Below are 25,068 nucleotides of genomic sequence, written 5' to 3' on the forward strand. Positions count from 1 at the left end.
GAAAAAAATGTTTCTTTTGCATCAGTATTCTGCAGATCAATTGTCTGGTCAGCAAAGCAAACCTAAGGAGTCATGTTGTATACATTTCTATTAGCCTTTCTAAAGGTGAAATTCTGATTGGGTAAATTATAACTTTTTTTTACAGTGTAAAATTCAGTGAAAATAAAAGTAACCTTTTCTTAGAGGAAAGTGCATATATGTAACAGTACATTAAATGAGGATAAATTAAGCCTAAAAATTATTCTAAGTGGGGAATATGCATTGCATTCATCAATTTAATTTAACAACCTCAAAAATAAGTTAATGACCTCTACATTGATGTCAGAGCTCCAGTCTTTTTCAACACTGGTTATGCTGTTAGAGATTTCTAGTCACTGTAAAAGTTACTGTGCTATTGTAAAAATTGGAAGTTTTTAAAAAACTGAAACATTGAGAAAATAATCGTATACTCTCAATAAATGAGTTTCACATTCATTATCTCTGTCCTTCCATGTGTGTCTTGTACATGCTCATTATCCCCATTTTGCAGATGAGGAAACTGAGGCTCAAAGAAGAAAATTTATCTAAAATCAGTAAGAAAAGAGTTAGAATTAAGATTCCAGTCTAGGCAGGCTGACTCCGAATCCTGTACTGTGTTCACAAGGAGACTGTCTAATCACCCATGTAAGGAAAGAAACAAGGGAAAATAAGGAATTAAACCCTAAACTAGAATTGGAGTCTTTGCCTCTGTCTTTGCCACTGTTTAACTACATGGCTTGAGCAAGAAAGATAAACTCCTTTTTTCCTATATGAATTAGGTGATTAGACTAAATGATTTCTTACATCCCTCTGCCTTGAAGAAAAGAAGTTCCATCTCCAAGAGTTTAAGTGAGTTCTAGCTCAAGGCTTTCTACTAAGTAAAAACTGTACATTTAAGACTTTCATTTATATCTTATTTCTCCTTTTATATTTAGCTCCTTGAGACTGGGGACACTTTTTACACATTACTAGTATCTGTTCCTGTGTACCAGAATAGTCTTTTGCATAATAAATATTTATTTTAAAATAAACGAAAAAAGAATGCACCTGCAAATTTCAATATACTTAAAAATCAGTAATTCTCAATCTGGAAAGCTGGCATATTTAGAGTAATTTCTGGTAATTGAGAACTGTAGAATTAATTACATTTGTGTTATCTCCTACAATTGTGGTGATCATCAACTTTATCATGATTTCTTTTCCATTACATCCCCAAGTAGATGCTATGGGTGTATGCATAGAGAGCCAGTTCCATTTTTTATGCTAATAGAAATGAGAAAAAGTATTTGCCACTCAAATAGTTGTTTCTTTCCATCTAAAACTGTGTAAAGGAGAACCTCAAACTCAGATATGCTAATGTGTTTGACATTGGATTATGTTCCACTGGTGTTCACTGAATGACTATCCACGTAATTTATGATAAGCAGTAGGAAGCTAAAGTTCACCTTTGCTTAGCAAATCCCTTCTAAATTGATAGGAATAAATGTTATATAAACAGTCCTTCAGAGGACACTATTTAGAAAAGCACGCTTCAAAAGGGACTCTTAGAAGCAATATTTATGTTATAGCAATTGCTATTTTAATTAGAAATCATCCTCCTCTATTAACGAGGCTAGGTCCAAATTGCCATAGATATTTGTAGTAATTTTTAAATAGTCCATAAACTTGATGTTTCACTATGTATTTTATATACATCATCTGACTCAAACCTAGTTGGGTCAAACTTCTGAAGCTTGCTAAATTGCATTTGGGAATACAATTTAAAACCCACATCCGCTGTTGATATCTTCCATTCTGACTCAGCACCAATTATGGCAACATAGGACCTAATTAGTAAGGGTAGGAAGCCTAGAATGACCCACACCAAAGATGATACTCTCCTAGGTATTTATAAGAATATAGGCCGATTCTTTTCTGAAAACAGTAATGCATTTATTTTCTAATCAGAAATTTTCCACTTTACTAATGGAAATTTTAGGACGTTTGGTTTCTTTCACAAGTTTTCCCAAGATCACATCAGTTCAATTTTCTCCTGTAGTTTTCACACGAGAAATTATAGCCTACATGTAATTTAGTTATTTGGCAAAGAGTTAAAAACACCCTGTAACACTTGTTACCGTAAGCGTATAAAAAGTTTTGTTCTGGAAATAGCAAATTTTTCTTTTGGGTGCAATTAAATGTTCTTCAGTTTGCCTGGGACATCTGTGACCCTAGTTAAAATGATTTCTTACACTAATTGTTGGTCTTTTTCTTCCTTTGTATTTTTTGTGACCCGATCTCCTTCTTGCTTAGCAAATGGAAATTCTAGCAGTAAGTGATTTGTCTTAATTTATAGACTTATCCGTGTCAGACAAACTGATTTTCATTTGCCATTTGTGACCTAGCAGTGTTTTGTCCTGGATTACTCTAAGAGTAGTGTGTGTGCTTCAGTTCTGCCGTAGCCCTAATCCATGAAACGTCGGTCCTATATAGATGAAGGTTCCATCATTAATATGTACAACTCGCAGTCGCCTGTTTGTACATCTATAAACTAACATCTTTGAATTTTGAACATCAAAGTGCGTATGTTAATTTCATGGTCTCATTTCAATGAGATTACAAGGTTTGGGGTTTTTTTTTTTTTTTTTTAGAAAAATGATTCATTTTTAGGTAAGAGGTAATCCACTGTTACTTTGCTTTATCAAGCATTTGTTGATAAATGCTGTGAGATGAACATCTCGATGGGGCAAAAGTATATGCACTTGTACATTTTTTTCATTATGAATTTTATTTAAAGCATTTTATAGATTGCCTGCTGAAAAATTTGTCTAATGTGAAAATGTGCTTCATGCTAAGTGAATTATGTAACCAACAATTTAATTTATATTTTAATCCCAGTCTTCAAAGCATCTTTCATCACCTTCACACTGTATTAACTTGCTTACTGCAGAGAAATAAATGCCAAGATAATTTTAACAGAATTACTTAAATATTTTTATTGGAAATACACTGTCTAATCAAACCTCATGGAAAACGGTATCTGAATTTAACACAGTGTTATTTACTCCTAGGGCCTGGAGCTCTGTCGAAGGCTGTACAAACTACATTTTCAGTTGCTGCTTCTGTTCCAAGCCTACTGTAAATTGATCAACCAAGTAAACACAATAAAAAATGAAGCAGAGGTAAATATTCGATTGTAGTAGGAATAACTGATTCTAGAATATGAAAACATGATACATATATTCTTTGTAAAAGAGCTTATGTCAGGAGTTACTTACAGTGAAACCTTTTTTCCACAATTGTCTTTTTAAAAGCAAATGATGTGCCGTTTCAGAACCTATCAGTAAATAAGACAGCAGGTAGCCAGTGGCCTTGAAAGGTTCAAGACCTTAAAGGTCACAGCAGCCACAACAGATCATCTGTAACCAAGAGTCAAAAAAAGCACTTCAACTCAATGAAGTCATAAGTTAAATTATGAAACCCCTCCCCGCCCCAAACATCTTGTACATATATTTTTGTAGTTCTGGTTGTACACATAAGAATGAACATATCAAAAACACTTTGAATGTTGGGAGTCGCGTAATGAATAGGCTCAAAGGTGGTGACTTTAGTCTTTTCCCCCCCTTGCCCACACTGGTACTGAAACAGAAATGCTTTAACTTTTGTTAAATGGTTAAATAAATTAAAAAATATATACTGCTTAATATAAAATACATACTGGTTTATATAAAATATATATATATATATATAATCTAAAATATTTCAAAGGTAAATAACCTTTTAAAATATAAAGACTTTTGTCAAGAAAATTCACGACCTTCTCCCCCCACCCCCGGCAGTGAATTTTTACTATCCAAGATATAAATCACATGTTAAAACCAATACAAACACTGGAACAAAAAAAAAAACAAAAAAAAAAAAACATTGGTTACAGCCTGTTTTATTACAACTATCATAAACATTTATTATAACCTGTTTGTTTCTTTAAGTCATGTCTGTGCCCAGAGTGGGGCTCAAACTCAGGACCCTGAGATCAAGAGTCACATGCTCCACTGGCTAAGCCAGCCACGTGCCCCTATAACCTGTTATTTATCAAGAATACTTAAAGACTACAATTTGGTGGCTGAAAATATAACAGAGAACTTGAAAAATTAAGTTTACCATTTGCAGATCTTTAAGAGAAGCTGCTGCTACCATCAGATGTAGCTTCAGAGCCAATTAAATGCTCTTCTTGTTACTGAATACACAAATAGATCGTTTTAAGGCATATTCATTTGTTCTAGGTCATCAACATGTCCGAGGAACTTGCCCAACTGGAAAATATCCTCAAAGAAGCAGAGTCTGCTTCAGAAAATGAAGAAATTGACATTTCCAAAGCTGCACAAACTACCATAGAAACTGCCATTCATTCTTTAATTGAAACTCTGAGAAATAAGGAGTTTATTTCAGCTGTGGCACAAGTCAAAGCCTTCAGGTAAAGCGTGAAGGGATTTCAAGGTGTGGTGCCTCTAAACCCGCACTGGCGTCTTAACAGCGATTGGGTCGGGTTTTCAATTTGCTGCGTCCGTAGCGCGTCTTTGTGAAAGCATGACAGCTTTGTCCACAGTTCTCACTGAAATGACGCCACTTTTAGACTTGGTTCACTCTCTAGAGGCTTTCGGTAACACGTTCGCCCAAACGTGCAAACAGATCCTCAGTGATTCACAAGGAGATTCTGTTCTAGGTATTAATTTAAAACGTGGTTAATATTAACCATTGCTTGACGGAGTCTCAGGACTTAAAAATATTGTGTATTTCAGATCTCTCTGGCCGAACGATATCTTTGGCGGTTGTGAGGATGACCCTGTGCAGACGCTGTTGCACATCTACTTCCATCACCAGACGCTGGGCCAGACGGGGAGCTTCGCGGTCATAGGCTCTGACCTGGACATGTCAGAGGCCAACCACAAACTGATGGAGCTCAATCTAGAAATAAGGGAGTCCCTACGCATGGTGCAATCATACCAGCTCTTAGCACAGGCCCACCCAGTCGGAACTTTGGTGAGCACCGGATTCTGAGAAGCTTCCAGGCGTTTAGGGAAGACACTGAACTGAAGATGATGCAGAATATTCATGAGCACCTTTTACGAACCCTCGCAGTTCACGGACAACCCTTCCTGGCGGCCTCCACGACCACGGCGTAGCTGATGTCAAACCGGTATCAGAGTCAAAGATCTAAGGAAAAAAAAAAAAGAAATCTAATGGCTGCCAATACCTCCTACAATAACCGTATGAAGAAGGAGTTTTTAATTACTTAACCTAGGTGAAAAGAAAAGGGCTAAGAGTGATGCGTACAAATACATGACTTTCTGGAGAAAGAAGAGAATTCTAGGACTGTTTGCAATAATGGCCTCTAATACTGAGACGTTGGAAAGCAGGTGACGTGAGGCTAAAACCCAGGCTCGTTCATTTTAGCTGAAAACCTGCAGGGCTGTGTGGATGCTCCACAGTCGATGCTTCATTATCTACGTGAAGAACCTTTAGTCGGATAGACAGTCACGGAGAGACTTCTTTGCAAAAACCATTGACTTTTTTTCAACACGTGGGATGAGGGTGTGGGTGTTTTGTTTTTTAGTCTGTACAAGGGATTGTGTGTGCGTGAGCTGGGATGTGTGAATATGTGACAGTCCTATTTTCAAGGTATGGATGTTTGGTGATAACGTGTCAGCATGCCTAAAAGAGCACTGCAAGATTATTTTTGAAGAAATTTTATTTTATTAGATCTAACTCTTCATAGTGTGTAAATGTTAGAACATTTTAATAATATTTTAAAACTGGGCTTTCCCGGTATTTCGAAAAGAAATAATATATCTGTTAATGTTATTGGAATGCTGCTCAGCTCTCTGACCAGTGCTTACATTACGATTGTTGATAACTAACCAAAGTAGATGCCTGCAGAGACTTTAAAATGTAAAATAAAGATGTATGCTGCCCGTCAGCTATTCTCATTAGGAAAGTTAACTTATTTTACTCCATAATTATTATAGAAACTGTATAGATTAAAAACCAGTATTGTACGTTTGTGCAATGCACTGTTATACAAGAATAGGTGTACAAAGCTAAAGAAAAGAGCGTGGTCACTGATGGTAGAATATGAGACTTGCGGGCTCTGAAGTCTGCAGAATTCAAGAAGAGAGATGCAAACCCAGTTTTATATGTTCATTCAGGACTCACGTGTCTCACCCAAAAGGAACCTGGGGCTATGGGGGAAAATGAAGGGAAGCCTGAAGACTGACTACCAAAACATGCAATATACTTACTCACTGTCTAAGTCTGTAGCATAACACGAACTGGATTCTCTGTCCTTTTTTAAATAGCATTTTGTAAAAGAAATGAATGTAGTCCCACAACTCCTCTGATTTGAAAGGAACACCTTGTATTTTTTATAGGCATCTCTTATCCACTGTGACTTTCTTTTAAACTGGGCTCTGTGACTGCAGAGTTTAGAATGTAGAAATGAAATGCTTAGCTTTGCCTTTTCTTGGGGGTGTGGACCCTGCCAGAAATGTAATTATGCTCAAGTGCATTAATTGAAGGCACTGTGCACGCCGTTGGACTGCTGACTATAGTTATGTGACCTGTAAAATCCCATGACTGGTCACGGCACATTCGTAATCACTGTATTTTTTGACCCTGATAAAAAAAAACAAAAACAAACAAAAAAAAACCAATTATTTTGATGGTGTTCTGGTACTGTAAATGGTGTCCTTTAAATTATTTAATAACTTTTGGGTGTGGGGCAGGAACAGAGGGATGGAGTCCAGAGACCCCCCCCCACACTTTACATCCTATCTTACCATCACCCTCTTATATCCTTTTTGTTAAAATAAAAAGCATTGTAGCTGTTGGTTTGTGTTGTATTTTAAAGGTCAATGATTACAGTGGGCATCATTTAGGGACTTTGCAAATATGATCCTTGTTCTTAAGATAACTTTCCCTAAAAGGGGGAGAACGAAGTTGAGAGCAAATGAGCTTGACTATTACCCAAACCAAACCCTGAACAGTTGGAATTTCCTTTTCATGTGTATGTAGCTAAACCTATTAATAAAGTAATATGATGAATATACCTACAGAAAGCAAGATGCAAATATAAAAGTCATCAGGATGGTCCCTTTGCATTTAGCAAAAATGTATCAAGTGCTTAATTTATTAATTACCTTATGCAGTTCTGATCAAGCCCTTTGTGCTTTGTACAACCTTTTTCTTTTGCCCCTTAAGTTGATCATTTTTTAAGTAGTAAGCTTGTAAAACAACACCAAGAGAAGGGCTCCGGCAGTTTCTTCATTCGGCTTCTAAAATAGAAAGCAAACGCCTTTTTTTTTTTTTTAAACACAATTTAGAAAATATTTTCTACTTTTAGTGATCTAGAGGGTACTGTACAACCCACAGTCTACCATAAATTCAGGAAATAAACATTCATTCTCTTGGAACAGACTCACCAAAGCCACAGTGAGCCTTCCTCGTTTGGATCCAGAAGTGCTCGTACACCGTGCCGTTAGAACCCACGTGAAAAGAAACAGGATATTAGAATCAACATAATTATCATTGTACTTCATGGCATTTATACAGATTTTTTTTTTCAAAAGAACCCACTGTCCCCTTAGCAAATGTATGAAATACAGGGAAAAGTGGAATCACTGACACCCACAGAAAACAGTATTCTGGGCTATTTCCTTCTAGTCTCTCAATCTCTTACTTAAAAAAAAAAAAAAATGTGTGTGTGTGTGTGTGTATATATATATATACACACACACACTCACATTTTATAAATTTCCTTCGTACACAGTTTGATAGCGCTTTCTAGTTGCTAGAACGTCATCACCACAACTTTTATAACAAAGATGTCTTTGTGCAGCATTGTTCAATGCCAGCTAAATCTAAGTAAAACCTACTTTGATCCTTGCTGTCCTCTCGACTCTAAGATAGGTTAGTTGCTCTGTTTGGAAAAATAATAAGCTACTTGACGTAACTACCCATATTGATAGCCTTAGGACTCACTGCAGGTGTATTTCTATTGTCCCCTCACTCATTCCACAAGTGTTTACTGAGTGCACTTGCACAAATAAGTTTCCCTGTCCCTACCTTCAACCAAACCAGTAGGAAGGGGTGTTAGAACATTGCCCTCCCCCACACCTAGAGCTGTCATTCATCCACTGTACAGCTAGAGTGATTATTTCTTTTTAACAGACCTGTTAAAAAGCTTTAATGGCTTTAAAACCTTCTAGTGAATTCTGAGGACAAAGACCAGTCCTCCTGAGCAAGGCCTAAAAAATCCCCCCAGTCTGGGCATACTGTCACTTGCCATCATGCTCATCCTTGTCCTCCACAGCCTTCTACCACTTCGGCTTCCTTCTGGTTTTCACTGCCACTGGGCCTTTGCACATGCTACCTTGGTCTGGAAAGTTTCTCCTTCCCCTCTTCAACTAATTCAACTCACCCAAACTTCAGGTCAGCCCAAGAGTCATTTTTCAGGCAAGTCTTCCCCTGACCTCCCTAAATATGATCCTCTTTATCACAGGCCTCTATCAATTGACCAAGTAGCTCTTTCCTATCAGGTGGCAGGAACTCCATGTTTTTTTTTTTTCAATGCAGAAAATAATGGCCATCTACCCACTACACTGGAAGCTCCATAAGGGTAGAGGCCACATCCATGTTTTTGCAAAGTACAAGCCTGACCCAGGTGGTAGTTCCATACTTCAATTCCATAAGCAATCCCCAGGGTGCTTGTTAAAATGCCTCAGTCCCAGATAGTGATTCAGTAGGGATAGGGGCCTTAGACTCTGTTTTCACAAGCACCTTCCTAAGTCCATATGAATTCTGAGGGGACTTCCCATTGCTCTAAGGGTTCAAGAGACCTCAAACTCCGTTTAGGTTCCTTATTCCTCACATTTGTCTACACCCAAGCATCCAAGATCTTAACAGACATAACTAAGGTCATAAGGGTTAACTTAAATGGGATAAGAAAATTGGAAGAAAGGGGCATCTGGGTGGCACAGTTGGTTAAGCATGTGCTTTCGGCTCAGGTCATGAGCTTACAGTTTGTGAGTTCAAGCCCCACATCGGGCTTGCTGCTGTCAGCACAGAGCCCGCTTCAGATCCTCTGTCCCCCTATCTCTCACAACTTCAGGGAAAAAAAAAAAAAATCCGAGAGAGGCATAATTAGTAACTGGATCCAGTTATGTGGTTTCCATAACTATTAAACCAACAACCCTCAGCTGATTTCATTACAAGTCCCTGAGGGCTCTAGACAAACTGCCATCCCCAAGCAGGAGAGCTCTGGGAGCAGAGCCTTACCATTTTCTTGGGAGTCCTGTAGAAAGCTGGCAGGTGCAGCTAGGATACGGATTCCTATGTGAATTTGCAGTTATACAAACTACAGGACAAGGACCTAGCCTAAGTAGTCGGTTAACTTGAAATCTTCAAGTACATTTAATAGGCTTATTTCTAAGTTACCACCTGAAGTCTTAAAGAAGCTGCCCGTGGCCACCCCGTTCTGGTCCCCACCTGTACCCTATGTGAAATTGTGATCAACCAACCAGTCCATGTGGTTCACAGCCTCCCTCCCCACTAGATGCCACCCACAGCTAGCCAGCCGCTCGGGGGGCAACCCAGAGTCAGAACCCTAACTCTCCTCATACATTAAGGCCTCACTCTAACTCCACCTCACCCGAAAAACGACTTTAATGGTGACATGGCTGTTCATTCAATCAGCATCTTGCTTGTAAGCTTCAGTCCTACAGACACACATAAGCAGGAAACCTGACAGCTGTGAGGTCCTCTAACTAAGTGACAGACCCAGACTGTTAGCATGAGCAGCTTTCAACTTTAAAAAAAAAAAAAAAAAAAAAAATCTTCTGCAATTTATCAATTGTTTTGCAATACTTTTATTTGAAGGCTCTGTCAAAAATACAGCCTTTCATGAAGTATTTTGAGAAGGAGAGGCATAAGGAAGGAGCACGGAAAAAAGCTAACGTGTCTGCTTCACTAGCTCACGTTCAAGTTGGCCCATCCGTTTACATTCATTTAAATGATGTATTTGAAGCTGAAAGTGCTGTCACAGGATAGGCGTTTGCCCTTGCATCTCCCACACAAATCTTGACGGTGGGGCCTTTTAGGGTCAACGTGGCGGAGCTTTACAGGGCAGGAGCATCTAGTCTGTTTACAGCTCTGAAAAACCAAAGTGAGAAGCACATACAGAAGATAAACCCATGGTCACTTCCTCAAACTTCAAAGTTTTTTTTCTAGTCCATCCAAACACTTACTGAACACGCTCTAAGCAAGGCCCTGTGCTAATCTTGTTCTGTCTGCACCCCTTCCAGCAAGGGGAGGATAAAGAATAGAGGGTGTTTAACCAGGTGGTCGTGGTCTCATGTTGCTTAGGATTCAGTTTGGACTTGTGAACTTTTTGAAATACAGTTATCTAAAAGGAAAGCTCTTCCTGCACTTGAAGGGTGGAGAAGCAGCAAGCATGGGAGAGGAGTCAGATGAGGAAAGCTAAAGTGTGAGGCCAGGGATTAGGAGCAAGCTGTGGGTCAAGCCTGGCACCGGGGGAGGGAGGGGGAGGGAGGGGGCAGCTAGGGGGCGGCTAGGGGGCGGGGACGGACCTTGCCCTCACCTCCACCTGCTACAACTGATCCGAATCGGACACTGAAAGCAGTGCAGCAACCACGGAGGCAAGAGCGAGCGGTTAAGGGATCCATCCCACTTTAGAACCTGACCCTGCTCTGCCCCGATCGAAGGGGGTTGACACCATTTTCCCACACTTGGGCTCTCTCCCCCGCCACCGTAGCGTGTGAGGCTTCCAACATCCAACCTGATTGGAGTGCACGGATTAGGCTGTGTCAACGGGACACATCAGGCTCCACTAGCTGTGTGCTGACAGGCAAGTTCAGTCACCTCTTAGATTATCTAAGCCCCTGAGCACAGTGCAGCTTACAGTTAATAGTAAACCGGCAATGTTACGAGTTAGCCCCAGAAAGCTGGGCAGCTTAGATTTACTTGAACAGAAGTCATCCTCCCTTTGCCAGCACTCAGGCAAGACAAACTTTAAAACCCATGCTTCTCCTAAATACCCTAACTTGGGTATGTGCTTCATAAAAAGCATTTGGGCTAAACAGACAACTTTCACCACCTCACGTTAGTAGAGACGTATTCGATTTTTGATCTGCTTTCTCACGTTAGACTGAGTACCAGGTAAGGCAGACCTTCTTCCATGTTGCAGGTGAGGTAATAGGCTCTAAGGAGATGAACATGACCAGAAGGAAACAAGACCCCAAGACCGTTTCCCAGTTGAGTATTATTTCCATAATCTCCACCGAAAAGCAGTCAAAACCTAGGTCACTGGGAACCTAGCCTCTTTAAAGAAATACCTTCAAGAAACTACACCCAAACCCTCTACCAACTACCCAGTTCAGACACAAAATGTGAACATTCAATTTACTTGGCACGTGATATCCTCCACCCGGTAAGGGTTATAAGACTTCTGACAAGTTCTGCAGAACTGCTTGAAGTAAACCTGTGATGAGAGAGGAAAACACTTAAAGCAAAACCCTCTCGACACTCAATGTCAAAAAGCTGCCAGTTCAGGGGCACCTGGGTGCCTCCATCGGTTAAGCGTCCGACTCGCTTTCGGCTCGGGTCATGATCTCCCTGTTTTGTGGGTTCAGGCCCTGTGTTGGGCTCTGTGCTGACAGCACGGAGCCTGCCTGGGATTCTTGGTCTCCCTCTCTCTCTGCCCCGCCCCCGCTCATGCTCTGTCTCAAACTTAAAAAAAAAAAAAAAAGCTGCCAGTTCCTTGGTGTTTCTTACCTTGTTGGTGCCCTGCACACACCACACGTAGGCACTTTCCCATCGGATGTTGCAATCCTTGCAGTGATAGTAGCCATACTTCTGCTCTAAGAACTGAGCAAAAAGACAGCAGAGTTTAACCCACAGGATATCCAAATTAGCCTTCATTTCAGAAGCTGCGAAGGATCGGTTTGCTGTTCAAAACTGGCAACCGCATTCCAGATCACGGAGGAACGCAGGCTCAAGGTTTGAATTGGTCTCTCCGATGTCGTAATTGGGGGAGCTAATAGCTTAATCAAGCACAGAAGCAAGCATGAGCCTAAAAATGTATTCCAGATTAGCTTGGTTCATAAAGCAAACCAACTGGCAAGTTGCTAAGTAGGTATTTTCCCTCTGACACGCAAGGGAAAAGCCAAACATCTAGGCTTCTCTAAACCTGGAGATTCTTTAAATCTTTAAGTTCTTTAAATTTAAATTCTTTAAATTCTTTAAATCTCTAAACCTACAGATTCTCTGTAGGATAAAGTCTAATTTTAGAACACACACATGTGAAAGTGGTTAAGCTGAAGAAAAGGAGGAAGATTCTGTGTCCTAAGACACTTTAAAGATGTTCACTCAGAAGTCCATTCTCTGTGCTGCCAGTTCAATTTCCAAACAGCGCTAGGAATCTATTGTGGATAAGCCAGAATTCATATTTAACATGAACTAAAGTAGTACTGCCTTATTCTTGAGCTTCTCCTCTTCCCTCCCGGTGAGAAACACATTATGAACAAGTGCTTGGAGTCAGACCTTTAAGTGCGCTCTGAAGTTCCTGCCAATTCTACCACAATTTCATAGGTGAGCAAACGCAGGCCCGGGACAGGTACGACTGAAGATCACACGTGGTTTACATTACACATAGCTTCTGTGGAGCTCCACTCACTCCCCGTCTCTTCCCCTGGCCCCAACAGCCCTGGGCCGACCCCAAAGGAGGCCTCCAGGCCTCTTCCTACCCCTGCCTTTCCACTTCCCAGGGTTGCCACTTCCTCAGCACACGCCAGCTCTTTAGGGTTCAGCTGGCCCTCCAAACCTGCTGCGCTCAGGCCGCAATGCACAACAGCTGAAGGCCCAAACGCTTTAGCAGTATTGAGTTTCTGAATAAGGGTGCTTTCTAGGAGCAAGAAAAAAAATCCCAAGGGAGACCATTCATAGCTCTAGCTCCCGGTGGAAGCTTGAGGCAAGAATCAGGGGAGATGACCAGGCAGGACCCCAGGAAATGACCGTTACGGCTTTTGCCATATTGCCTTGAGATAGAGTAGGATCCTTGGGAATCGGTTCTCCCTGCCAGCAAGTTCTCCTTCTGATCTGCTGAGTACCCCTCCTAGATCGTCCAAACGCGAAATCCACACTGGACCACGTGCCCACAGTCAGGGTTTTATACAGTAAATACGCTCAGAATAAGAGTTATCAGGGCGCCTCCCTCGCCAACCTGCGGAGCCCACGTTCCACAATCGCCAGCAACAACCATCAGGCCGCACTCCCTGAATTCTGCCGTTGGAGGGGCACCTGCTGCTGGGAGCGGCTGCGAAGAGCCACACAGGCTTGGCGTGTGCCTGAGAAAGCTGGCGCCTCCACGTGCGCGAGCAGCCACCCGGCGAGGGCAGCGACAGGATCCAGGAGGAGACCACACCCCCGGGGCCCTCCCGAGTCGGTTCCCTCCAGCCGCCTGAGCCTCACCTGGAAGCGCGGCCTCTCCTTGGCCTGCTCGGGGCTCCGCGGCGACGACCTCTGGCCCGCGGCGTCCCGGGCCTGCCCCACCGGCGGGGACTGCTCCGGACCCCTGGGCGGGCGCCGCTGGGCCGCCTCGTCACCCCGGGCCTCCCGCGGCTGCAGCCCGGCGCCCGGCGGCTCCCAGCTCTTCCGCACCGCGGCCTGGGCCGCGTCGTCGTCCCCCTCCTCCTCCTCGGACTGCGACCGTTGGGGCGCCTTCCTCGCCGACCCCTCTCCCTCCTCGGGGCCTCGGGGCCTCGGAGGCGGGGTCCTTCGCTCTCCCTCGGGCGCCCCGGGCAGCTGCTCCCCCGCCGCGCCGTCGGCCCCTTCCAGGAAGGTGGTGAGGCGGCGGGAGGCCACGGGCGAGTACACGGCGACGGTGCGCGGGAAGCGCACGGTCCGAGGGGCGCCGCTCGGGGGGCTGCTCTGCTCGGGGCCCCGGCGCGCCGACTGCGGGGACCCCGAGCCGCCCGCGCCCGCCGCGCCCTCGGTGCCGGGCCCGGCCGGGGGGCCGGAGTCGCGGACCCTGCGCAGCAGCGTGCGCCGCCCCAGCGAGCACTGCACCGAGGCGTCGCGGCGCGGGTTCACCTGCACCGCCACGTCCCGGCTGCTGGCCCTGCGGGGCCGCGGGCCGAGGTCCGGGCTCACCTGCGACAGGAGGGCCATGAGCTGCGCCCGCTGGTAGCTGTCGAAATACTCGGCGGCCGTCAGCTGCCCGCAGCCCGGGAAAGCCGGCAAGGCCGCCCCGGCAGAGGAGGACGACGAGGAGGAGGACGCGGGAGCGTAGCCCCCGCCCCGGTGCCGCCAGCCGCCCGCCTCGCCCTTGCCCTTGGCGGTGGGCGGGTAGGGGTACGGGTACGAGTAGGGGACGCACGCCGGGTACATGTAGCCGTCCAGCACCTCGTCCCCCGGGGCAGCCATAAGCGCAGCCCCGGCCGCTCCCGCAGACGCCCTGCCCTAAATAGGCTGCCGGCCGCCGGCCCCACCGCCTGTCTCCGCGCTGCGCGGCCATCCGCACCTTTCCCGCCGCCCGCTCGGGTCCCCGGGTCTGCGCCGAGGTGGCCTGTCCCTGACCTTCGCTGTGTGGAAATTTACCACGCCTGGAGGCCGGCACAAACACCCTGAGATGATCTGGAAAGGTTGCTTTCTTTGCGATGCAAGAACTGATTGGTAAGTGAGCTTGCCCGAGGTGAGGAGGAGGCCAAGAGAGCGCAATTACCCCGATTAGCTGCGCCAGGTGGTCCCCATACCTTGATTGTTCCAGGTGTCCGTGTCTGGCTAGTGAGCAAAAACGCAAAAGTTTGGGGAACTGCTTTGGGTCTGTTACCTAGGAACTCAGATTCTAGTTTAATGATCTCAGAACTGCTCTGAGAAGTCTACCCACTGAACGCTTTGGGCAGGTGCACAGGGACAGCACTCAAGGCATCCACATCTGAGCTCACTGTTTTCTCTTCTCGACCCTGAAGCACGTCCTCTCCTCCCCTCCACTTCACGCGGAGAGTCTATTGTTCTTCTCTGGGGTGGATCGTACTACAGTTTTTCCTAAGCAAACCATCCCTCTAAAAGATTGATTTGGGGTGTGTTACATAAGTGCAGAGACAAAATCAGTCCCCAGCTGAGAAGACAATACCTTGTTCCCTGGGGGGGAAAAAATGATAGCTGTTCATTACTAATAGATATCAGATCAAGTAATCAAATGCATTAATGTATTTTTTTTCTGATTTGATACAGGTTTGACAATAAAATACTGTATTTCATTGTTTAGTTGACCTGTTTGGGGATTTTTTGAATACAGATCAAAATTCAACATTGTCAGGTATTTCTACATGGAGCAAGCACTTTTTTTTTTCTAACAACAATTACATTCAACTCAGTTATGGTTTACAAATTGCTTTACAAGTTATGTTTTACCAAAAACAAAACAAAACAAAACTTGTTTTTACTACCATAAGAGTGCACCCAAATTCTGCATTTCCAAGACCCTGTTTTCTAAGAGTGTATCTATTTGAAACAGTCCTAGAAATTGGTAATGATAAAAACCAAAGAGCACATGAACATGTTCAGGCTTTACTTCAGCAGTCCCGGGTGCAAGTTGTATTATGACATTGATGTGTAATTTGCAAAAGTGCTTGGTTAATACACCAATACAACCTTACAACGGGAAGAAGGTCATAACTGTTACATGTATGATAATGTGAACCATGTGTTACCCTTTATGTAAACCACATTCACTACCACAGACGAAAAACATCATAAATATGAAGTAACATTTCAGCAAGATAGAAACTCCTCTGTATCTCCGTGTTCAGAGAGAAGTCTGAGTGGTTTCCATCATAATTAAATTGTCAGCTTTCACTGTGCCATAGGAAGGGTCTGCCATTTCCTCTTCTTTTAGTTTCTTGTAAGAAATGTCTGTATCTTCATCTTCATCTAGAGGATCTCGCTTGTGTAATATCTCACTTCCATACACCTTATATATTAAAACAAAAATCCCTGCTTCTGCAGACTGGAAAAGGGCATACAGCAAAGGAAACATGTACATGCTTCCTATCAACTGCGGCCGAAAGGCCAGTTTTAGAATGGCGGTACAGAGCTGCACATTCTGACTCCCTGTTTCCAGGCACACGGTCCTCTTGCAGTTGGGTGGAAGACGGAAGAGAGTAGCTAAGCCGTAGCCTGAGGCATAGCCTGCCAAAGGCATGAAAATTGCTACCACGTAAACACTTGCGGGAATGCTCGCCAACAGTTCAGGTCCTAACATAGTGCCAGTCATTATGAAAAGGACCACCAGTGTCACTAGCAGAGACCACAGGGAGACCTAGTAATAGAAAATGACAAGCCGTCAGAAACAAGATAGTCGGAAAGGAATTCAGGCAAGAGAATCCTCGGCTCTTGGGAGAAGAGACCCATGTAGCCTCACCTCACACACAAAATGGAGATCTTTGCCCTAAGCAGTCTTTGACAAAGCACTTCTGAGGATGGATGGGTCACCTCATCAGGAGGAGTCCAGATCCTAGTTGGACAGTTCTGATTGTTTGGAGGCCTGTCCTTATGTCTAGTGACAATCTGCTTTCTTTAACAACTAGCCATCGTCTTGGATAGACCCCCGGGAGCAGCACAGACCAGACTTCTGTTTTAAAAAACAGGAAGAAAAGGCTACTCGTCTCCAGCAGATTGTCTCTAGACTTTCACATAACTCTGTGGTGGGAGTCCTGACTGTTCAGAACATGTATTTAATTTGTGAATGTGCCTCTTCTAAACAGCAGTTAGAATAAAGCCTGATATACCAAGTATGGTCTGATGAACAGAGAGAGGAAAAGAAAAATTACCTTCCCTGAACAGGACCCCATGTTTTCCATAAGAGATATATCTCTGGTTGATCTCTGGTTTAACCCATGAGATAAAAAGCCACTAAAATGTATGAAACTTATAAAATAAATTTAAAAAAACGTTTATAAAGGAGCACCTGGGCGGCTCAGTCTGTTGAGAGTCCAACTCTTGATTTTGGCTCAGGTCACGATCCCAGGGTTGTGGGATCAAGTCCCACTTGAGTGTGGAGCCTGCTTGAGATTCTCTCTTTCCCTCTGCCCCTCTCCCCCACCATTGCACTCGCTCGCTCTCTTTCTCTCTCAAATAAATTAAAAAAAATTGTTTTAAGTATGAAACTTAGTATGTGATATTTTCAAACTTGAAAATACTTTATATCTCAGGGAATTGATAGCAACACTGAAACAATCACCAACTCTTAGATTATGTAAGTGAAAAAAAAACAAACAAACAGAAGACGTGAGGAATTCTTTGCAATTCTGCAACACCCCTTTTTCATCTATTTACGAGAAACATCCCACCTATACATCTCTAATGATGTTTAGGAATTCTTACATATAACGGAGTTTAGATACAGTACAATTGACTGTATAGAACACTGTCATCTTGATGTCTGGCTGATACAGTTCACTCATTCAAGTAAGACAAGCTGTGTAAATAGTAAGGTGGAAACCTAAAAATTCCTCTCTTCATTCTCCTTTAGTAATTAGCTAGTTGTTGGTTGTTTTTTTTTTTTTTTAATGGGGGTAGGAGGTGTTTGTGAGGGAAACTAGAGATCCAAAAGAACAGTTTAAGTGCTGATTCTGGTTCACTGGATGTTTGAGGCAAAACCCCTTTGCAGTCTGTGGGACTGGCATATACTTTATAATCTTTAAAAAAACCACTTAAAATGTATCTGGGCTGGTAAAAAGTCTACCATAGAGAGTGCTAAAATGCTTATTATATAAGGTGCTCATGCTACAAAGGTACAATGGGCAGAAACCAAACAAACTATTATAAATCAAAACTTTTTTAAAAAGTAATCTCTGCACCCAATGTGGGGCTCGAACTCTCGACTCCAAGATCAAGAGTCTCATGTTCTACCAACTGAGCCAGCCAGGAACCCCTAAAACTTTTCTGATATTAAGTTTCAAAGTGGGTCCACATCAAAAGCTTTGACAGGAAATCTGATTCTTCATTGTGAAAATACTGGCACCAAAGTTTCTTTTGAACTATTTTAAATCATTTGGGTGAGCACTGACATTGAATGCTCATTTTAAAGTGTTTGCAAAAGTGTAAAAGTGTTATAAAACATACCTTATGAATGTTCTGGTTAAGGAGTAAGAATAGGTTCACCTTAAACTCAAAGTTACCCAATCTTATTGAATTGTCTATTATTTAAATATATTTATCTGTTTTTAGCATGGGAATAACTTATTTGATTGATTTTCTCTTAGAATTCCTAAGATCTTGTAGTATTAGCTTAATGATTCAGCTTAATAAGTTCTTAATGCGTCTTAAGATTATCTATGTATACATACATATGTATACATATGTATACATAATAAGATATATTATGTATAACATATAAAATATATGCATATTTACATGTACATATAAATTTATTACATTCAAAATATATATGTTTATTACAGAGCACAATTTTACTCATGGCTGGCTATATTTGCATAAAAGAACCCATTATTTTTCACGTTAATAAAAGTTAGCTCCTTTGAATAATCAAATTTTGAATTATTTAAAATTAATGTATTTAATATAAGTAAAACACAAAAGATTATGTCTTTAAATCTACATAACTGAAACACTGGGGAAACTCTTTTTCTCTTCACTTGGCCAAATGAATTTGTGCATTTACAGTAATTAGTTATGTGTTTCATTTGAGTAACTTCCTAAACTGAGAGTCCTACTCATGGTTTACTCTTATTGACTATTTTTGAGTTTTCAAAGAAAGCTTAGTTGACAAATATTTAAATTTTTTCTCCAGTCAACAATTAACAAAATCTCTACTGCTACAAAAGGTATCATTTTTTTTAAAAACAAAGCAACATTGGAAATATTGCACAAAATAATAGGAATCCTCATTCTTTCACTAGCCTTAGAAACCACATGCATTACCGCAATGGGGAAGGGAAAGGAAACACACCGATTTAATAACAGTACTGTATTCTGCATTCTTTATCCAGGACCCACTTTTATTTTGTGCCTTTTTAAAGTCAATATTTTGTGCATTGGATGATATTCCCTCAGTGTGATTTTTAAATTACTTTTGGTCCTATTAGGGTCAACTTATTTTTAGAAAATCAATAAAACATTTTAAAGAAACCTTCTACACAATTTCTCAGAATTAGAGTTCCACTTTTTTAAAACATAGGAATGCATTTCTGAAACACTGCTCAAGTTCAATTCACATAATTTCACTTCACCTGCTTTGATTTTCAGTAACACCGCGATTCGTTAGTGGACAATATGTTGCCACTTAATGGCACTCTCATCTCTCTCCCTCCTGATATGTTTCCTCCTGTGAATACTAATTGCTCACTTATGCTCTTTTTAAGTTATGTTTTAATTAAAGCTATGAGTTTTTTGCAACTGCAAAAGGTAGAAGTTTTCTTTGTGGCACAAACTTTTTTTTTTTTTTTTTTTAAGTTTATCCATGCAAGTTTATCCCTCTTTCCCAAACTTCTTAGCATTTCAGCCAGGGGTCAGAGACCAAGGACTCTCTAAGAGTGACCTTACCTTCACAATGTAGTCCGCCACCCGGTTGTATTTGTATCGAATGAAGACCCCCAAGCCGATAGGGAGGAGAGTGCTGCAGAGGGTCAGGGTCACTGCCCCCAGAGGTAGTAATTGCACCAGAGGGGTGTCGATCCAAGCCCGGCTGTAGATCCACAGGCACAGGGGCATCAAGACTAGGGCCAGAAGCGTGGAGGAGATGGTCATGATGATGCTGCAGAAAGGGGAATGAACAGAATTCAGAATGGGCTCTGTGCCAACAGTCTCTCTTGCACATTGGATACAGGAGAAAGAAAGAGACTGCAAATCTGGAGACTGAAGTCAGGGGTGAGAACCTGTTTCATCGGTGCCAAGAGAACAACACCCCTAAGCCCAACTGAAACATGAACCCCAGGATGGGGAGGTGGGGGGGGGGTGGGGTCGGATCTCAGGACTGCTGCCCCTGGCTTTATAAAGCCTATTGAGCTGGCTACAGTCTGGTTGATTCTGAGGGCAAGAACATCTTTCTTTTTTTTCATCCTCCAAAGCACCCTGTTAGACGTGGTAAGGCTGCTGAACACGACTTGTTGGATGGAACTCAATTATATTGTCCTCTGTATGAGATCACTTTCCTTATCGGGGCCAGTAGCCCTATTTTGCTTTTGCATTTCCGGAGAGTCCTAGCTTCAGGCTTCCCAGTTCCCTTTGTCTTCTAGAGGCCGAGGACCTGCGCTGACAGCCCAAACTGGAGAAGGATGGTCCGAGAGCTGTGCAGGAAACCCCAAGGCAGTCGGCAGCCCTGTCCCCGTCTAGGTTTCTCCCCCCACAGCACTACCTCTTCACGTCCGCCTCGGCTTCTAAAGCCCAGGCGTCAACCCCTCGCTGCACTGTCGTCTTCCCTCTCCCACGCCTCTCTCCAACCGCCTCTCCTTCCTCTCCGTCTGAAACCCGCGGCTAAGCGCGGCTGCTTGGCAGGAGAAGACGCCTAAGGACCAGCCCGTACCTGAGGTTCATGTCGCCGTCAACCAGCAGGGACATGAGGTTGGACAGATTCCCGCCGGGACAGCAGCCGCACAGGAGCACCGCCACGGCGGCCACCTCGTTCAGCGAGAAGGCCAGGGCCAGCAGGAAGGCCAGCAGCGGCAGCAAGCCGAACTGGCAGAGCGCGGCCAGCAGCGCGCCCACGGGCCGGCGGACGTGCTCCCCGAAGTGGTTCACGTCCACCGTGCAGCCCAGGCCCAGCATGGTGATGCACAGGGCGGCTCCCACGAACACGTTCAGCCCGTGGTTCAGCGGCGTGTCCCAGAACGGGGTCTGGGGGTGCGCCCAGGAGTGGGGGAACAGGGACGGGCCCAGGCTGGCCGAGCCGCCCGCCGAGCTGCCTGCCGTCGGCTCTGGGGTGGGCGCGGGGCCGGGGCTGAAACCGACGCCGGGACTGGGCGCGAGGCTGAGCCCGGGGCTGGGGCCGGCGCTGGAGGCAGGGGAGACGGGCAGGTCGGGGCCGGCGCTCAGGCTGCTGGCATTGGGCGACAGCGTGTAGTTGTCCGGCTGCAGCGAGGACGGGGCGAAGAGCAGCGTCGCGTTGTCGGGGCCGTCCATGGCGCCGAGGCGGGCGGCCGCGGCTCCGCTGTTCCCCGGCCCCGCGCGCCTCTGCCCGCGTCCTGCGGTGCCACCTGCCCGCGTCCGCCTGTCCGTCGGTCCGCAGCCGCAGGCGAAGCTAGGTGCGGAGCTCCGGCTGCGCGCCGCTGACGTCTCCGCGGCGTCGGGTGCTGTGGGAGGTGGGGGGGGGCGGGGGTCCTCCGCTGGCGGCACTTAAAGCGCAGCCCCCCAGGGTGAACCCAATCGCCCGGCCCCGGCGCCTGGCAGGCCCCGCCCCGCCGCCGGGTCCCTCCTTTTAATCACCAGTAAGTGGTTCTGTTAGAGTGCAGCCAGGGGCGGAACAAAGAGCTGACAAAGGACAAGAAGAAAAACCGTGCCTGGCTGCCGATCGAGTTCTGTGATGGGCTCTGCCCATTTCATAATGAAATCTGGAGACACGCACACGCGCGCGCGCGCACACACACACACACACACACACAGGAAGCTTATCAATGCATGCACATGAACTGTATACACTGTTCGAAGAGCCTGCAACCCTGAGCATCGAGAAGGGTCCCGGACTTAATGTGAGCGGTTCTCTGGTAGCAAGACACAATATCTGGCTTTCATTTACTGACAGGTTTTTTTTTTTTTAATTCTTTAAAAAAAAATTTTTTTTTAAGTAATCTTTACGTAATTTGCTAACAGTTTTTAAATAAAATGCGTTCAGACTCAAAGTAGAAAGTAATAACAATACTGGGGGGTTGGCAAGTGCGTGTGCATTATTTCACCGGATTGTCACAGCAGAGCCTTGAGAGATGCTGTTAACTCGTTCTTACACGTGAGGAATCTGAGGTGCAGGGAAGTCTCAGCCTCAGCAGCCAAACCCACAGGTAGTGTCTGGATGAATGTGCATCTGATATGCCCTTAACGAGGGCCCTGGAGAGCTCTGCTAAGAAAAGGCTCTGTGGAAAAATGTGTTTGGGGAGTTACTGGCAGTTGGGGAGAGGATATCTCCGTGGCCATAAATTTATGAGGTGTTATGAGCGCAGCCCGGCATTGGGATTAAAGGACCAGAAAGAAATAAAGTGGTGGGATTCCCTGCCTCGGACAGGTTTATCCCCCAAACAAATCAGATTTAGAGTTCACAGGACTGTTGGCTCAGCAACTTTCAGTCACCAGAGGCATCTACAAAGAGAGGGAGCTCGCAGCATACCAGGGAGGTGGAGCCATTTGAGAAGGTATCTATACCTGTCTGGAGACACCATAAAGCCAAAGCCAGGTGAGTTGCGAAAGCCAACAGGAGGATTTTCTAGATAGAAGTCTTAGCTCAGGGTTAGACTGCATGGGGCCAGGACCCCAGAGTGGATTCTTCCCCCTGGGAACTTATCCCTCCCCACTTTTCTGACACCAGAGGAGACTGGGCGACTTCCATTTCCCAGTGGTGGACTGAGCCCACGTGTTTATCTTTTCTCCTCTCCAAATCTCATGAAAATGACAGAGAATATGGAAAAATAAGATTACATTCACAGCATATTGCATTCTTAGTCACAAATAAACTATCTTTTTTCCATTAGACCATAAATTCCATGAGGGCAGAGCTGCGCAAGCATTTAGGAAAGTAACATACTGTCATACTTTCCTAAAACAGTAGAGCCAAGAAAACCATGCAGTGACATCTATTGAGCTCTGAAGGAAGTGGAACATGACCAAAAATATTCTAGGTGTCCATTCAGGCTTATGTAAGCAAAACAAAGATACTCAGATATACAATGAAACACGTCACCCAAATACTTTCTTTAAGTAAGTATATCCAGGGGAGACCCGCGGAGAAACGGACAAAATAAGGAGGGGCCCCTGCTGAGCCTTCACATTCTTTAAACCACAGGATGAGATTAGCCAAGAACACAAATGGCAGAGGGCCAGCTGAAGCCTAACTGTAGACACCGCCCCTGTTTTTGCCCCCTCCTTGTGTTAATGATATTAAAATCCACAATCAAATTCAATAAGCGGTAATTAGAGGCAGCCCAACTCATCCAACTAGCTCCCATCTTGGTTTGGGGAGGGATATGGGAGGTGATTTATGCCATGGACAAAGAGCAAAAAGCAGAAAGGGATGGGCCTGGCTTGTAAATCAGCAGGCTCACAGTAAACCTGCAGTTCTGGGGGCTTCTTGGGGCCTGCGGAGCGGTCATCTCTCCTCCTGATGTAGTTATTGTCAATGTAAAGAAAGCCTCCCTCTTCTTTCTGATCTCCTTCACTGGAAGAAAACCCCAGGAGTAGAAAACAGAGCTCACAATCAGGTATGTTACTGGTGTGGCCTCCTCAATTACCTTTCTTTTACTCTTGCTGCCACCAAGGAGGGTCCGGCCCATCCAGAGGAGAGAGAATATATAGAAGGGCAAGACAACAACATAGCACCCGGAAAATATACAATGGAGGGCTGGGGAGGTGAGAAATAAATTTAGAACTATGTTGCACACCGAACACCAAAAATAATTCCAAATAGATTAAAGAGTTAATAATGATAATGATAATAATGATGATGATACAACCAAATACTGGAGAAAAATTTTGGCTCATATTTATATCATCTTTGGATAAGGGAAGTCTTCCTAAGCAAAAAAGCAACAGAAGAAATCCTAATGGGAAGCTCACTAGATATGGCTACATAAACATTTTATGCACAGCAGTAAAGACAGAAGGGAAAAAAGTTAAATGCAAATTACAAAATGAAAAAAATATTTGAAACATATAAAATCCAGAGCTAATTTTTAAAAAGTTTTAACGTTTATTTATTTTTGAGAGAGAGAGAGAGAGAGAGAACAAGTGGGGGAGGAGGAGAGAGAAAAGGAGACACAGAATCTGAAGCAGGCTCCAGGCTCTGAGTTGTCAGCATAGAGCCAGACAGGATTGGGGGGCGGGGGCCCTCAAAACCACAAACCACGAGATCATGACCTGAGCCGAAGTAGGTCGCTCAACCAACTGAGTCACCCAGGCGCCCCGTGAGCTAATATTGTTAATTTACAAAATAGTTTCACAAATTAATGAAAACAAACAACACAATAAGAAAAAGGCAAATGATACGAATAGACACACAAGATCACAGAAAGGAATGCTAATCACCATATACTTCTAAAAATATTCACACTCACTAGTAACCAAAGAAATTAAAGCAATTAAATGCCATTTTTATTGGAAAATACTGAAATAAATACGATAGTGTTGTGGCAAAGATGCTGTTAACTGGACAGTCTCTCATCCTGCCAGGGGTATGTCTTTTCGAGAAGGAAACTTGGTGAATAACAATTGCCCTAAGAATGTGTTTTTCCTTTGACCCAGCAATTCTTTTTCTAGGTGTTCATTATAAGGAAACAGTAAGAAAGAATAATTAAAAAAAATTTTTTTTAACGTTTATTTATTTTTGAGACAGAGAGAGACAGAGCATGAACGGGGGAGGGTCAGAGAGAGGGAGACACAGAATCGGAAGCAGGCTCCAGGCTCTGAGCTGTCAGCACAGAGCCCGACACGGGGCTCGAACCCACGGACTGTGAGATCATGACCTGAGCCGAAGTCGGACGCTTAACCGACTGAGCCACCCAGGCGCCCCCCAAAAATAATTTTTTAATGAAAGCTACATTGAGTGTGTATTATATACAGACAATCTTCTAAGCCTTTGCATGGACCATCTCCTTTAACCCTTACGATAGGCCTAATGGGGTTAGAAATTTGGCAAGTTATCGCCTACTAGGGAGAGAGCCAGGAGTGGAACCCAAGCTTTTGGATCCCAAAGTCTGTCTCCTAAGCCTGTTGCAGTGTGGTTAAATCAATGAGTACACTAATACAGGAGACTGCTATGCAGATACAAAGTACCATGTT

The 25,068-nt window shown here is 44.0% G+C and overlaps 3 protein-coding genes across 10 annotated transcripts in view; 1 reads left to right on the forward strand and 2 right to left on the reverse strand.

Annotated features, from left to right (window-relative positions):
• The window catches only part of FRYL (FRY like transcription coactivator), a 272,325-nt gene extending 265,442 nt beyond the window's left edge, over positions 1-6,883 (forward strand). For 5 of the 8 annotated variants that reach the window (XM_043572703.1, XM_043572705.1, XM_043572708.1 and 2 more), the window contains 4 exons: positions 2,311-2,328; positions 3,069-3,179; positions 4,281-4,471; positions 4,797-6,883. In XM_043572703.1, the coding sequence (XP_043428638.1) occupies positions 2,311-2,328; positions 3,069-3,179; positions 4,281-4,471; positions 4,797-5,055 (579 nt within the window). In that variant the 3' untranslated portion in view covers positions 5,056-6,883. The remainder of the gene's footprint in view (positions 1-2,310; positions 2,329-3,068; positions 3,180-4,280; positions 4,472-4,796) is intronic. The other 3 variants (XM_043572706.1, XM_043572707.1, XM_043572710.1) reach the window with 1 other exon arrangement.
• A 3,021-nt stretch (positions 6,884-9,904) lies between these two features.
• Positions 9,905-14,812, reverse strand: ZAR1 (zygote arrest 1). Its single transcript, XM_043554890.1, has 4 exons — positions 13,540-14,812; positions 11,845-11,937; positions 11,477-11,551; positions 9,905-10,203 (listed from the first exon to the last, which is right to left on the reverse strand). The coding sequence occupies exons 1-4, from the start codon at positions 14,491-14,493 to the stop codon at positions 10,060-10,062; spliced, it is 1,266 nt and encodes a 421-aa protein (XP_043410825.1). The 5' UTR covers positions 14,494-14,812; the 3' UTR covers positions 9,905-10,059.
• Positions 14,813-15,256: 444 nt separating this feature from the next.
• Positions 15,257-21,780, reverse strand: SLC10A4 (solute carrier family 10 member 4). Its single transcript, XM_043572712.1, has 3 exons — positions 20,615-21,780; positions 19,636-19,846; positions 15,257-16,390 (listed from the first exon to the last, which is right to left on the reverse strand). Exons 1-3 carry the CDS (start codon positions 21,208-21,210, stop codon positions 15,878-15,880), a joined length of 1,320 nt encoding a protein of 439 aa, XP_043428647.1. The 5' UTR covers positions 21,211-21,780; the 3' UTR covers positions 15,257-15,877.
• Between the last annotated feature and the right edge of the window lie 3,288 nt (positions 21,781-25,068).

Source organism: Prionailurus bengalensis, chromosome B1 (genome assembly GCF_016509475.1).
Source record: "Prionailurus bengalensis isolate Pbe53 chromosome B1, Fcat_Pben_1.1_paternal_pri, whole genome shotgun sequence".
Lineage (NCBI taxonomy): Eukaryota > Metazoa > Chordata > Mammalia > Carnivora > Felidae > Prionailurus > Prionailurus bengalensis.